This window comes from Cryptosporidium andersoni, assembly GCF_001865355.1.
Source record: "Cryptosporidium andersoni isolate 30847 chromosome Unknown contig_6, whole genome shotgun sequence".
In the NCBI taxonomy this organism is placed as follows: domain Eukaryota; phylum Apicomplexa; class Conoidasida; order Eucoccidiorida; family Cryptosporidiidae; genus Cryptosporidium; species Cryptosporidium andersoni.
The window spans coordinates 20,972-36,618 of NW_027122788.1; the positions used below are offsets into that span (position 1 = coordinate 20,972).

The 15,647-nt window shown below is 24.3% G+C and overlaps 4 protein-coding genes across 4 annotated transcripts; 1 reads left to right on the top strand and 3 right to left on the bottom strand.

Annotated features, from left to right (window-relative positions):
• Positions 1–830: 830 nt before the first annotated feature.
• On the top strand, positions 831–1,148 carry cand_033540 (uncharacterized protein; the record flags this gene model as incomplete). The annotated part of the gene is made up of 1 exon (XM_067213580.1): positions 831–1,148. One exon carries the CDS (start codon positions 831–833, stop codon positions 1,146–1,148), a length of 318 nt encoding a protein of 105 aa, XP_067070142.1.
• Positions 1,149–1,264: 116 nt separating this feature from the next.
• cand_033550 (prolyl oligopeptidase family protein) lies at positions 1,265–3,643 on the bottom strand (the record flags this gene model as incomplete). Its single annotated transcript, XM_067213581.1, has 1 exon — positions 1,265–3,643. The coding sequence occupies one exon, from the start codon at positions 3,641–3,643 to the stop codon at positions 1,265–1,267; it is 2,379 nt and encodes a 792-aa protein (XP_067070143.1).
• Positions 3,644–6,190: 2,547 nt separating this feature from the next.
• On the bottom strand, positions 6,191–10,570 carry cand_033560 (uncharacterized protein; the record flags this gene model as incomplete). The annotated part of the gene is made up of 1 exon (XM_067213582.1): positions 6,191–10,570. One exon carries the CDS (start codon positions 10,568–10,570, stop codon positions 6,191–6,193), a length of 4,380 nt encoding a protein of 1,459 aa, XP_067070144.1.
• Positions 10,571–10,854: 284 nt separating this feature from the next.
• cand_033570 (uncharacterized protein) lies at positions 10,855–14,022 on the bottom strand (the record flags this gene model as incomplete). The annotated part of the gene is made up of 1 exon (XM_067213583.1): positions 10,855–14,022. The coding sequence occupies one exon, from the start codon at positions 14,020–14,022 to the stop codon at positions 10,855–10,857; it is 3,168 nt and encodes a 1,055-aa protein (XP_067070145.1).
• Between the last annotated feature and the right edge of the window lie 1,625 nt (positions 14,023–15,647).

The following is a 15,647-nucleotide window of genomic DNA, read 5'->3' on the forward strand; positions in this document are numbered from 1 at the left end:
ATTAGTAAAATATACAAAAGTTAATTTATATAAACATTTTAAATATATAATTACTTCGTGAGGCTTCAACTCAACACAAATTTTACTTCTTAAAAATTCATAATGTATTGTTTTAAATTATAGAAAATACAAGAATTTTACATATACATGAAATTCTAAATTTAATAAAATTACTCGAATAAATAAGAAATTTACAATAATAAATTGTATAACTTAACTTTGTAGTTTATAAAATTAGTAGTTCATTTATTAGTTATTTTGCAATTGAAACCTTTTATGTTTTACATTTTTATTCAAGGAACTAGAAATAATAAAAAATAGATGACTTTACTCTTTTTTTCTTAATAATATATTAATACTCTTAAAAAGTTCAATATATATTATAATTACTTTCCTTAAAATAGTTTCAGTTCTTATTTATTTGTTTGATATATCTTTTAAATGGGAAATATTTTATCATATTTTACTATTATAGATTGTTTCCTCAAATATAGACACTAGTTAAAATAAATTAATATCAAAAGATATTTCTAAAGTTAAGAATCAATAGTTTCTTAAGTAATTTTCTAAGAGTATATTTACTTTAAAATGAATATTGTTATTCAGAAAATTAGCTATTATATATATATTTAGATAATAATGAAAATATATATTTACATTAGAATTATTTAATAACAGTAGGAAAAAGTATAATTTCATTGCGGGTTATATTATAATTTGTTAAAATTCTCAAATTCGAAGTAAAAGAATTGCGGTTAATCCTTATAGTAATTCATAATATTTAGTCACATGTGATTATTCAAGTACACTTTATAAAATCTAGAAATATAATGAAAGGTGATATTTCAAAAGAAACAACAAATAAAAACTCAGTAAAAAATCAAAAACCACACTTTGAACACTGTGGAAACTCTGTGGTATATAAACTAGAAGATTTAAAATATGAAGATTTCAACAATACACTATCTACTATATGTTCTGAGGGTTCATATAATGAAAATTCCTCATCTATTATGAATATTCAAAGGATAAATGATAAAAAAGAGTTAAAATCAAATAAAAAAAATAAGAAAGCTTCTAAATATCGTGCCTATTTTCAATATATGTGGAGTATTTCAGATGAATTACCGTATATGATGATATTTTAGCTTTAGGAACATTTATTAAAAGATAAATAAAAAATGAAATTTCTAATATTGGATAGTTTAATATTTCTAAGTGTTTGTATTAGTATGATTTAAGTGATGATTTGTAAATTTAAGATCTATTTATCCTCGATTTTTATTGGAATTCCACCATTTCTACCAAACCAATTGACAACATTTAATAAGAAGTCTGTTAAATGTTCCAATTTACTTATACTATGATGTTCACTAGGATATTGCAAAAATTTAACCTTAGCTTTTCCAATTGATTTAAGAATCTTATAATACTCAATAGTTTGTGATGGAGGTACACGGATATCATCAGTTCCAATAGCTAGTAGTAAAGGTGTTGTAACATTAGAAATTCTCGCAATAGGTGAATTTTCATAAAGTCTTTTAATTTGATCTGATGTATATGATGCATCCTTCCAAAATTGAACATTAGACTCACAAATTAATCCTAATGATATATCAGGAATATCTGTTACACCTATTTTCGTGGCTGCATTAGTAACTCCATTAATACTACATGCTGCATTAAATCTATTTGGATACATACCAACTAAATGGAGTGTAATAAATCCACCATAAGATCCACCAAATACAAAACAACATTTACTATCAATAAAATCTTTATATTTCAAAATGACACTTTCCATTATATCATGTACATCTTTAACTTCAATATCTCCAGCATTTCCAATTAGACAATTTGAGTAATTATCACCAAATCCTATTGAGCCACGATAATTCGGAAGTAATACAGCATATCCCAATGATACAAAAAAACAATTAGTAATTGCAAAGTTACACACTGAAACACTATTTGGCCCCCCATGAATATTAACAACTATTGGTATCTTTTGCAGGTTCCTAAATGATTTAGGTTTCATTAAGATATGTTTATCTTCAAATATTTCATAACTGATATTACTAAGTAACTCAATAAATTTGTCTGAACAATTATTGAAATTTGATTTTGCAAATTTAGGAAATTCAGTATCTAAAATATTTTGTTCAATTCCAACAGGGCTACTTATTGTTTTTATTTCATTAGCATATAATATATGATTAGATGTTGGATTAAAATTTTTTATTTCGGTAAGAATAGCTAATGATGGTATGATTGGAGATGAAAAGACAATTAATAAATACCATGAATTACTCTTCTTTGATTTAGTTACATCCAAAATATTATAACATCCAATTAATGAACAGTTCTTATTTTTTGGTACAAATTCAATTTTGCAAACTTCACATGTATCTACATTTATTGCAACTAAAATTGTAAATGGCCCTTGAATAGTAGAAGTAATAATCCATCTTGTATCTGGAACTATCTTAATTGTATTCAATTCATCACCAAAAAGACCACAAAATCCTTGGAAAACCTTTGGGTGAATGGTATTTATAGGATCTGAATAATTTTCAACACATACACGTTTTGGTCCATTACATATCCACCCTTTATCAGATTTATATAAATCTTGAATACATAGTTTGATTGAAAACCAATGAACAGAAACATTATTTAACATTGAAGATGAATAATAAATAATTGAACATCTTATATTTGAATCTTTACCACTATATGGCATAACAGTTGCTGCTCTAACAAATTCATCATCTGAAGAAATAGTAATTGGAGTAATATTTAAATTGCATAATTCACTTTTAATATTATTTAAAATATATTTATCAATATCATTTAATAAAAGAATTTTTGATGGTCTTCTAAAACAAAAACAGTAGCCAAGTTTCATTGGATTATTCTCTACTGTAGTAATTATTAGACCTGTTTCATCAGGTAATAAATCCATATAAAAAACTGAACATGTATCTGAACCTTTAAAATTTAAAGCTATAGGTTGTTCACCAATTCCAGAAAATTTATCATCAATATTCCATACAAATATACTAGGATGTGAAAATTTATAGTAATGCTCACCCCAATGTTCAGAAAATTCAAATTTTCTCCCATATTCTATAATTTCTTCTTTATTACTTTCTTCTTTATCTATACAGAACCATTCTTTAACTTTAGCTTTTTGTGACTCTGCAATATAAAACAGTAAGTTGTGTTTTAAACTTGCCTTAGTAGTTTTATTATTCATAATAGAAAAAATTGGTCCGTGAATAGTTGGTGATATACTTTCAAAAGAAGAAATAAGCCCAAAAGGTTTATTTGAATAACTATTAATATTCCAAATATCTAATTTAGCTCCAGATTTATCATCACCATCAAATAACAAAAATATATAATCATCTACTATAGTCCATGAATTAGCATTTATAAATGGACACGCTGAATTTACTGTTGTATTTTCTTCATTTACTAATTTTTGTATCATTGAAAATGAACATAATTTAGTTGTTGTCCGTGTTTGATTTGTAATTTTCAAGTAGGATGCAATCTCATAATCTGATGAATGTAAAAAACCAGATGTACATTTCCAGTGGCCACCCAATATTATATTCCATAAAGATCGTGTATCCATGACTTATATTAATATTATTAATAAAAAAAATTTATAATTTCTTAAATACAAATTTCAGGCTCCTATTATTTTGTGTGGAGACGTATTGGAGATCATATATAAACTATGCAAAAAAGCTATAGGATAGAAATATCAATGAATATAAGTTAACTAATAACTGTATCAAGTAATTTTTGAAATGTTTCAGTAAATTGTATATGAATATATCTTACTAATAACCATATAAGACTTTTAATTAAATCTTTGATTGTAAAATTTTGTCAATTTCTACTTTATACTAAATCACTTAAATATTAATTTTCCTGGTATAATAGATTAATCATTATAGACTAGATGATTAATTTTGGAGTTTAATATATTAGATTGAAATTATATCTATTGAATATTTAAAATTTTAAAATTATGTATATACTTATAGATTACTAAATAACTAAGTTCTAAATATAATAGTTTTATTAAAATTTATAAAAAAAAAAAAAAAAAAATAACCTCTAAAGAGAAATCTTCTATTTAAAAATATAAGATTATTACACTTTATTTTAAAAAAGTTTTTATTATTTAAATATGATACTAAAGTTTTAATTTTTTTTTTTAATAATATTTAATTAATTAATCTAAATAAAAAAAAAGAGTATAATTAAAAATTTGATGTTAGCAATATTTTATTATAAATTAAGTGAACATTAACTAATTTATAAAATTTTCTAATTTATTTGTAAAGATAAGGTATTTGAGAATAAATCAGGAATATAATAATAAATATGTTAAATAATATAATAAATTACTTGTGATAATATTAATTTGTATAATTAATTATTTATTTAATATCTATCTTATATATGGAATAATTGGTATTACTGTCAGTAATATTATTTAATAATATTAATATTAACAACTTATATTCAAATATATTTAACATTATATATATATTTATGTTAAGAATAAATACTTTTTTTCTAAACAGTTGTTAGGTTAAAATATAAATGAAATGGTTTTCAATATATACCGTAACTAAAATTATATGTGCAATTTATAAATATACTATTTGAGTTTTACTAATAAATAGGTAGTATGAAATTATTTAATATCTTGAAGTCCTAATATTCAAATAATTTTAAGATTTCTACACTTAATATTAACAATTTGTTTCATTTTCTTTGATTAAATTACTACCAAATTACAAAAAAAATTTACTTAGATTAACATATGTTATAAATAAAATTGTTAAAAGAAATTAGTTTGAATATATTATTTTATATTTAAAAAAAGAAAGAAAAAAAAATCTATAAACTAGTTGTAAATAACTTTGATTATAAATATTACATAAATAACCAAAAAAGTAATATATAAAAACAGAATCACTTATAATTTTGATTAAGACACAACTTACATAGGTTTTAACTATACAAATACAAAAGATAATAATATAAATGTTGATGAATAATTTTGATAAGATAAATATTTTAATATATTTTTAATCTATACATGATTATCAAATTACTAATATTTTATAAAATAATTTTTTTTATATTGATTTCAAGAAAAAAAAAATTCACTAGGTATTTTTAAGTAGAAAATTTAAGTAATTTTAATTAACTAAGAAAATATTACACTAAAATTTAAATATAATTAATTTAAGTATATTAGAAAATCCATTTCAATATACTTTTTAGCTTAATACAATAATATCCGAATATTTATAATTCCAATATTCATAATTGTAAAATATAAAATTAACTATTTCATAATTGACTAGTAAAATATTAAAAAAATTGCTGTAAACTTAAAAAAAATATATTGAAGTACAATGCATTCTAGAAAATTATTTATATATTAAATAATATTAGCCTAGTCTTTGAATAAACTGTAACTTTATAAAGGATGATAGATTTAAGATATTAAAGGGGAAAAGATGTAATATTTAATCTCTATTTTAAACTTTAATATTGAAGTAAATAATGCAAAGATCGACCTTTAATATATATTTATTAAATTACATTCACAATCTTAATTTGAAAGATTGAATTTCAAGTTATTTAATTATAAAATTAAAATATTTAATACCCCATAATGTGCTAAAAATATTAGTATAATAAAAGCTTAATAAGAATATTGTAATTAAAACTTTATAAATTTACATATAAATTTAACCGTTCTAATTAATGAACTAAAAGAATTGCATTTAATTAAATATAGATTGTATATATAAATATACAATTTATAATAAATCCAAGTTTTATATATAAAGTATTCAATAAATTCAAGTTTAAGATTGTTAAATTTAATATAAAAATGTTTGAAGTGAAACCGAATATAAGTTTACCCTGAGAAAACTTAAAGTTCAGGTATTTAAATTCAACAATATAAAAGATATATGAAATTATATTGTCAAAGTACACTCCAAATGTCTTTTTTTTATTAAAGATTCCAAAATATAAAATTAAAAGTTAGAGATATCTCCGAATAGTATATAAAAAATTATATGAAGATAACTATATTTTATTGGAAAGTCTGATTTAGTTAGAAGGTGAGATATATTGAAGTCTATTATCCATAGTAAATAGTACCTGGATATGGTTGCTTCTGAGGAACTTTTTTTATACCTTGTTGACTCCACAAATTATACGGAGTATCTGTATATTGGTTTGAATTATTTTGGTTTTTCAAGTTTTGGAAGTTAATATCTTGGGTAGATTTTTGTTGTCTCATATCATGATTTGGAAGATATTGAGTGTTTTGGTATTGATTATCAATAGAATTTTCAAATATTAAATCATTACCGGATTGAAATTGGTTAATTGAATTATCAGTAATTTGTTGCACTTTATTACATTGGTACTGAAAATCACTCTGGGAAACTTCAGTTGAACCAATAGAATATGATAATGTATTGTTACTTTTTTTTAATACCCTCCTAGCACTCTCTCTCTCACGTTTTTTTTGTAGTAAAAGAGATCTTTTTTGATCTAGAGTTGAAGTTTCACCACTTGAATCCCCATATATAGGATAAGAATTAAATGTGCAATGACTTTGAGTTCTTAATTGTCCTGTGTGTGGATCTATAAGTTCATTAAAATTTGTTTGAGTTGGAAATGATGTATTATTACTATTTTGATTATATTCTGCAACTTGTTCGAAATTTGAGCTATTGTAAATTGATTGTTTTGGTGTCTGTAAATATTCTAAATTTGAATTTAATTGATGCATTTTGATTTCTGAAGAATTAACACAATCTGTAGATGAATAGAAGTATTGTTTTGTTTTAGATTTTGTGGTTTCAGTATTATTATTACTTTGTATATAATCGGGTGTAACTAAATTATTAGATTTAAGTGAACTAAAAATTGAAGAAGTTAAAGGTGGCTGATTTGAATTTAATGTTGATGTTCTTGATAAATTTGGTGAAATTGCAAAATCTTCTAAATTTGTAGTTTTAGGATGGTCTTCAGTATTCATCAGCTCATCATTTATATTTAAAGATTTTCTTGATAATGGGCTATAAAACTGATTAAATTCATTTGTCCCATTAGATAAATATGTTTGTAAGATACCGTCATTTTTGGGAAACTTCAAATATTTTGAGTTAATATCTTCAGGTGATAAGTTTTCAATTTTATTCAAGTTTATATGTAAATTGTCATTTATAGTTGTATCTGAATGTGAACATTCACTACTAGATGTTTTAGTAAGTTTATTATCTTTAGCATCAGTATTAACTATATTAAAGATTCGTTCACGTTTAGTAGTTTTCCGTCTCGAGGTTTTAGGGCAATGAATATCTTTATTTATGTTAGAATATGTTGTAGAGTTTATATCTATCTTTGGTAAATCTGGAATAATTTCAAATAAAAGATTCATATAAGATGAAGGACTTAGTTGGGTTGTAGAAAATGACTCTGATTCATTTTCACAAGTAAGTTTCTTTTCAGAAAAGTCATTTAGTGCACAGTGATCATTTCCAGTGGAATCTGAATCTTTTCTATAATCAGGTAAACTATCAGGTACATAACCACTAAGTATAAAATGTTTCATATGTCTAAGTAAATCAAGAGCATTATTTTCTGGTAATATTTGGGGAAATTCATCAAAGTTAAAAGGTTTTGCTGATTGCATATTTGTTGCCCAACATAATAATGGCATTTTACGCATAATAAATCTCTTATTTGTTTCTGTAAATGTGATGGATTTAATCCATCTATCCATGACTTGCAATTGACTTATTATTTCTTGGCAATAATTCTCTATTTCATGCTTTTTATGTCTATAAATTTCGATAATTTCCTCCCAGGCTTCCACATTTCTTGCACAATCTTTGTAGCATTTACTAATATTATGACATAAAACAGAACGTAAACTCCACAATACTGACATTCCACTTGCTCCAGTAGGTTCTTTCATAACTTCTTTAGGTATATATATAGATGGAGCTGTTGTTTGTTGAGAGGGTATACATGATGTCTGTCTTCCAATTGAATTTACCTGAGATATATCTGAAGTTGAGCTATTCCCAGTTGTGGAACGTTTATATCTATTGGAACTATTCAAAGAACTACGTTGTCTAGATTTACTTCTTGAAATTGAGGAGTTTGTCTGCTTTTTTGAAGAACAAGATTTAATTTTCGTATTTGTATTGGAAGAATCTTTATTATCATTTGATTGAGAAGTTTGAACAGAAATATTATTGGTTTGTAGCCATAAAGAGCCTAAGTGTGTATCTTCAGTTATTGAAAGCCTTAAATATAAATTACTGATATAAGAATAACATGCATAATCTAAATTATTACAGGGTATATTGGATTTATCTGAAATAATATTTTGTGAATCCTCCTCAATGATATAATTAGAACCTCCAAACTGCTTCATAAATTCATACCAAGTAATTTCCCTACCAAATAATTTATTTGGAATAGAACATTGAACAAAATGACCACAAAAGTGTGTCTTCAGGTAATTTCTGAGTTTTCTGAGTTGTTGATTTCTTAAGCATCGTTCACAATTACAAGTCCCATTGCAAAATGGGCAATAATACCTAAGTAACACTCCATTGGAATACTTTTGTTTAATTATAGAGGAAAAATTATGCAGTATGCATTCAGAACAATACATACGCCAACAATTATTCAAAGTAATACCACGAGTAATAAATACATCATTTGATTCATTTAGCTGGTCTTTAGAAGTCCCAAAACTTTGACAAATATTGCAAATTTGATTAGATGGAACTCTGCATATATATTGAGTATTATTGCAATTTTTCTGAGGTGACAAAGATCCAAATGTGTTATAACCCGTTTTCGACTTATATGTTTTCAGTGGAAATACCAACTCCTCTTTATCTTGTATTTCACTAGATGTTGTCCAAGGGATTAATGAACGAGATGAGTATGAAGTAGCTAAAGAATTACTCGAATTAGCTGAAATATCTAGAGAGCTTATAGTATTAGAAGAAAGAGAACCTGAATATTTTATTTTTGATGGACATCTAGAAAATTTCAATTTTATATTTCCACGTCTGCAATAGTGACAAAGTGGTACCCTTGTTAAAGAGATACATCCTAAAGGAGGAGATCTAATAATATTTTCTTGATTAAATATATTTGCAGAACTTCTTATATTAGAATATTGAGCGGAATTATCAGATGTTGAATATTCACAAGTATCAATATTAGCTGAACTGTTAGGTATATTATCATTACTTAAATATTTGTCTTCAGTTACTTTTTGTGATGAATTATATTCTTCAGACGAAGTCTTACTGTTTTCAATATTTATAGGAGTTAAACCTGAATTATATAGATATTCAAAGATCTTATTATCACATTTATAGCTTGTATATGCAACCTGATCCTCTGGAAGACTTACGAAATATTTACTTTCCAAAGTATTTTTCCTAAATAAAAGTAATTGTAAAAGTTGATCTTGTTTAATCCAAGAAACTCTGACTGATTCACCATCATCCCATGTAGTTAAATATTCATTATTATTAGCGTCATAATATAAAATTTCCTCTAGTGAGTCAACAAACTGTTTTATACTATGATAATGTAAAGCTTTTATCACATACTCTCTGCAAACCTTCCTATGATATCTAGATAGTGATCTTCTAGAAAAATCCAAACTAAGTCCCTTGTTAATAGATGCTTTTAAATCTATAATTATTTTATCTAATTCATGTTCAATATATACAGCCCTATTGTATGCAACTTTCCATTCTTCAAATAATACATTGAATTTTGAGGTATTATATATTTCTTGACGCAAAATATCATGATTATCTACTTTAGAAGTAGGTATTGATAATTTATTAGTTTCGTTTATAGATTTATCTACATTCATCAAATTAGAATGCAGTTCTAACTTATTAATACTTCTAGAATCAATTCCTGGAATTTCAAGTGTCGGCAAATTTAATCTAAATAAAAATTCTGTCATTGTTGATTCAGTTATTATATTAACCTCATCTTTATTGTTGGCATTATCTTTATTAATACTATAATCTTCGTTATTTCTATTATTAATACCAAGCAAAATAAAAAGCTCTTCAATATCAAATAAATCTTGTAATGCCCATCTATATGCAAAGTGAATACCTATAGAAGTCTTTTCACATGGAGGTTTTGCATCTGGACGCCCTGTAAATTCTAGAACTTTAAGCCACCTTCCATCTATGGGATAGAACACACGTTCCATTGCTTCCCAAAACTGTTCAGTGTTACGTATGTCATCATTAGAGAATAGTGTAAGAAAATCTTGAGGACCAATAGTCTCATCATCCAATAGGAGGCGCGTTGTAAGCTGTTTTGGTGTTTGTTCCTGATTCTTAATAAAATTTGTAGGTTTCTTCCTTTTACTATGGATTCCCCTACGATTATCAGGTGCTGCCAATCGACGTTCAGGGAACAGAATCGACCCTAAAGTCACACTCATTTCTAAACTACTTCATCTATATCCTTTTAATAAATCAAACTATTAAAGAGAAATAAATCACCAAAAACGATCGGTACCTTTTTGGCGGTAATATGCAGCGCCAAATTGTGTAATTTCGTGGTCCAATTTTACAGAAACTTAAAACCTCTAATACTATTCAACAATATTAATTTTTTTTTTTTTAATAAAGAGAGAAAGTAATTTAAGAAAACTATCTTAGATCTATTACTTAAGCTAGATATCATCTCTAATAAGTAATAATAAAGTTCAAACCTTGTAAAATATTAACGTCTCTTAATAATTTTTTCTAAATCTTGCATTGTTTCTGGTAATGCTATTTCAGGTGCCTTCTTTATTGGATTTTCACAGAGAATTAGATTTGTGGAATTAAAAGGGTTTCCAAAGTCATTAGATTTCAAAGATTGCTTCTTAGATTTATCTACTGGACGAAATCCAACTTGATATGACCAAACTCTAAATTTAGCATCATACTTACCCTGAAGATCACTTTTAAGCATACTAGAAAATTCAACAGGAATTGGTTCAGGATAATACATTGGAATCTCTTCTTCACACTTTGTATTTATACCTGAATTAATAGAATAAGACTTTACATAGTTTGCTAACCATATAATTGTCGTCATAAGTCTTCCTTCACCCGATGGAGGAATTGTATACTTGTGATGATTACTTTCTGAGTGCTGACTTATCATAACTGTATCAATAGCCCACTGACAAAATTGAATAGAGATATCTTGAGAATGATATTGATATTTTTTATCTTTAGACATCAAATTTTCAATAATTTGATTTAGACACTTTTGAACACCTTTTGGACCTCCAAATGACTTTCTATTCTGTGGTAAAAGAAATATCATCCAATTTATATAACATATAATATTCCAAAGTAGATCTTTAAATTTTAACTCAAGCTTCTTATTATTAAATAGGAATGTTGCAAGTTCCTTAGCAAATACACATAAATAAATAGAATTTTCTGAATATGGACATGTCAAATTAAATGAACTTAATATTTTATTTGGTAAGAAATCTATTAATTTAAACATAAATATGTTATCAAACTGTTCTTCAAAATTAGGTAATAAAGATATTTCAACAAATTCAGATAATTTACACTTTTTTTCAAGCATTTCTAAATGTTCGGATTGAGCTGTTTTAACTGTAATGATCTGTTTATCTTTAGATTTGCTTGAATTTGTAGTATTAAAATCTGAAAGCTGGGCTTCCAAATGTTTTTCACCCATATGCCCAATAATATCAAGTTGTAACTTGGAGGAACGAGCAACATTTAATTTATTCCTGGTAGAATTTTCAGTAGCATTATTTTGACGCCATAGCCTTCGAGCTTTATAATAATCAATAAGAAACTTTGGATAGGTATATAATATATATTTAGCTAATAATTTTTGACATTTAGAAGATAACTTTTTTTTAAAGTCTTGGCTACTGTTTAGGTGAGAATTTATAACTTCATAATAGTTCTTGGGAGAAACATCAATATCTTCCCATTGAAAATCATCATTACAATAATTTTGTTTATCTATTATACTCATATCACTTGGAGTTAGAATATTTGGAGTGATATTATTAAATGATTCCCATAATCCACTATTTGCTATTATTTTAGTAATCCTAGAAATAGCATCACGTTGTGAACTTGTTAAATAATAACCTTTTTTAGATCTGATTAATTTTTCATATTTCCTATTTTTAATTGCTAGACGACGTTTCCAACCAAAATCAATAATATTTTCTATGAACCATCTTAAATAATAAAGAAATGCCTTATATTTCCTAGTAAATCCTACGGTAGCAGTACATGATCTTATTGGGAATATACGGAAATTAGTTGGAGATCTAATATATTGATTATTAATTTTAGGTATTTCCCAAGAAATTCCATATTCACAAAAATCTGATAATTTACCTTTACTATATATAGAGCATTCACTTCTATCTAAAATAATAATTTCAAATTCCCGATTAAATTTATCTACCATTTTTGAAAAAAAACCTAGAGGAACTGAACTTTTATAATTCTTTATATTAAGCTGATTTGTAAGTTCCTTGGATTTATCTACATTATCTCTCTTAGTACACTTTTTTACTGGAAGAGTAGGGAAAATACTAACAGGATTTTCAGAGATTTCTTTATTATTGTATTGAGGAAATTCAGGTAGACATAAATCGAATTTAAAATTAGAATTTGATTCTGATTCTTTATTCTCAATATTCTTCAAATTCTCCAAATTTTTTTTTGCTAAAAAGGTTCTCAAACTATTTATCAAATCTATGTACATAATCTCAGGATTTGGGTTTAATGATTTCAAATGATCAAAAGAAGAATATCCATATCCAAGATAACCAATAAATTTTTCAAATTTCGAAGAATTCAAATATTTGACAGTACTTCTATTATCTAATAATTCCTTATTGGATAATTTCAAAGATCTAAAATTTTCCTTAAAGTATAAAAACCATTCTTTAAAATTTTCTAGTAACCTATTATTTATATAACTTATACCAAAAACTTCATTAAATGAAATTTGTCTACCGTATATAATATAAACATATTCTGAATTACCTAAAGTAGAATCATCAATTATAATTTCCTTAGCTTTTTTAATTGACTCTATACCTTCCGGAATTGTTGGTAGTGCATAAAAAAAATTTGAACTCTCATTATAAATATTAAATTCTTTAATTCTTCGAAGAATTGCTAAATCTAATGTAGATTTTATATTGTTAGAAATATCTCTATAAGGACTATTTGACAACTTTTTCAACTGTTCTTGTGTTAACAAATAAAGTGAAATTGCTTGCCTATAACTTGTAACGGTTTCTATATCATCTTTATTTATTATTCCTGCTTTTATTTCAAATGAGCGTATAGATTTTATTAAATACTTTATAATATTTGGAAATCTTTCTAATATAGGAAATATTTCCTTATTACTTAAACTTGAACAGAGAACTACAGGGATAAAAATTGTCCAATCATGAAATATATAATTACTATCCTTAACTATTCTTCCATTCAAAGCCCTTGAAACTACTTTTTTTAAAGATTTCTTGAGCTGATCAAGAGATTTAGTATCATTTCTTGAGTCTTCTAACTCACTTTTTAGGTCAGATAAATTATTTATTAATATTTTAATACTATCATCAACATTAGAATTTATTAAAATAGAGTCTAAATACTTGTCTTCATTTTCCCAAAATTCATATGGTTCAGTTTCGAGCCTTCTTCCTATACTGTTGAAAATATAATGGGCTCTATTATTTGTTGTCTCCTGAATAGATTCAGTTACTCTCACAATTTCACCATTCCACTCATCTACAATATTATTGTGAAATAAACTGCTCTCAGGATTAATTCTGACAGCCTTCCTCAAGGCACCAGAGTTTCTTCTCTTTCTCTTTAAGGACATATCAAATTGAAAAGGCTCTTAATGACCTTCTAAAATCACTTATTTAGGCGGTTATAGAGTTTAGTGTGGTATTATTAATAGATTAAAGAAAAGATAAGTCCATTTATATCTTTTATCATGATAATTAACTCGATATGATATATATAGAGAATTTCTAAATTTTTTTTTTTTTATAAATTTTAGTTTTAGATATCTTACTAGTTATATTTATAAGAAGATTTTTTTCAGAAAATATATATGCTAACTCGTAATTAATCATCTATTAACTTAGTTCTTAAAAAGTAAATATATATCTACCTACAAAGGTATTATGATTATTAAAACTAAAATGTGAATATTTAATTTGGATATCTTAATATTTCAGATCAGTAATTATACGGATCATTCTTATTTACATAAATATATTCATTCATTATATAAATATAAATATCCAAATTATATCGTTTTTAAATAAATTTATAAATAAAACTGTTAGATATAGAACTTTTTCTAAATACATAATAAATATAAGATTTCTGTAGTTTTCATAAAAATTATTTTTCAAATCTGTATCTTTGATTTGGATTCAAGAATTTATATTGTATAAACTTTGAAATAAAACAAAATTTCTACCTAATCTATAGAATAATGGAAATTTATCTTATATCTAAGAAGAATTTTTAATTCTACTTAATAGCTTAGATATTTTGTGAATAAATAAATCTTTATATTAATATTCACAAATATAATATATATATATTAAATATATTGGATTATTTTCTACCATAGTCAATTTAAATATAAAAAATTATTTTAGTTTTGCTAATGTAATATTCACCTAGATTAAATTCAAAAATTATTTGTTACATATAATACTTAGTACATTGATAAAATACTATTACAAGTATAATGAACACTTCAAGTATATATTATAAAAATTTCTTTTCAAATTTAAAATTTTTGATATTTACAATATTTGAAATTTATAACTTATTTTAATAAAAAAATCAAGCTGATTTGACTTTTTCTTCAAGTAATTTAAAATATATTTATCACTTGTAATTATATTCTAATATATTGTAGTTAATATTTCAGAAAACTAAATTATATAAATGTTTAATATAATTAAAAAAAGTGTTTAAATTGATAATATAAAGTTAATATTTATATTTAATTTTACATCAAAGAAAATATTCAGGAATTTTATTTTACAAATCTTACAATTTTCATTAGGTTATGAGAATTATGCAAAAAAAATTATTCAAATTAAACTTTTGTAAATTATTTAACTTTTATAGCTTTGATCCAAGAAAAAAAAAACTTAAAAAAGGGATAAAAAAGAATATATTCTAATATAATCTAATTACTGCAAATTAAGTACAAACTTTGAACTATTTCTTGATTTATGTGATTTTCTCAATAATATTTTTCTAGATAATTTCAAATGATTTAATATGATTGTCAAGTATGTAAAATATATATATAGAAGTTTTATACAAATAAAAAATCTATTTATTATATATTATAGATATATTAGCTTGAAATTTAATATACTAAAATAAATATTTACAATAATTTAATTTTTAAGATAGAAATAGTACATTGATATATATTTTGATAACCAATAAAAACTTTAAAAAAAAATT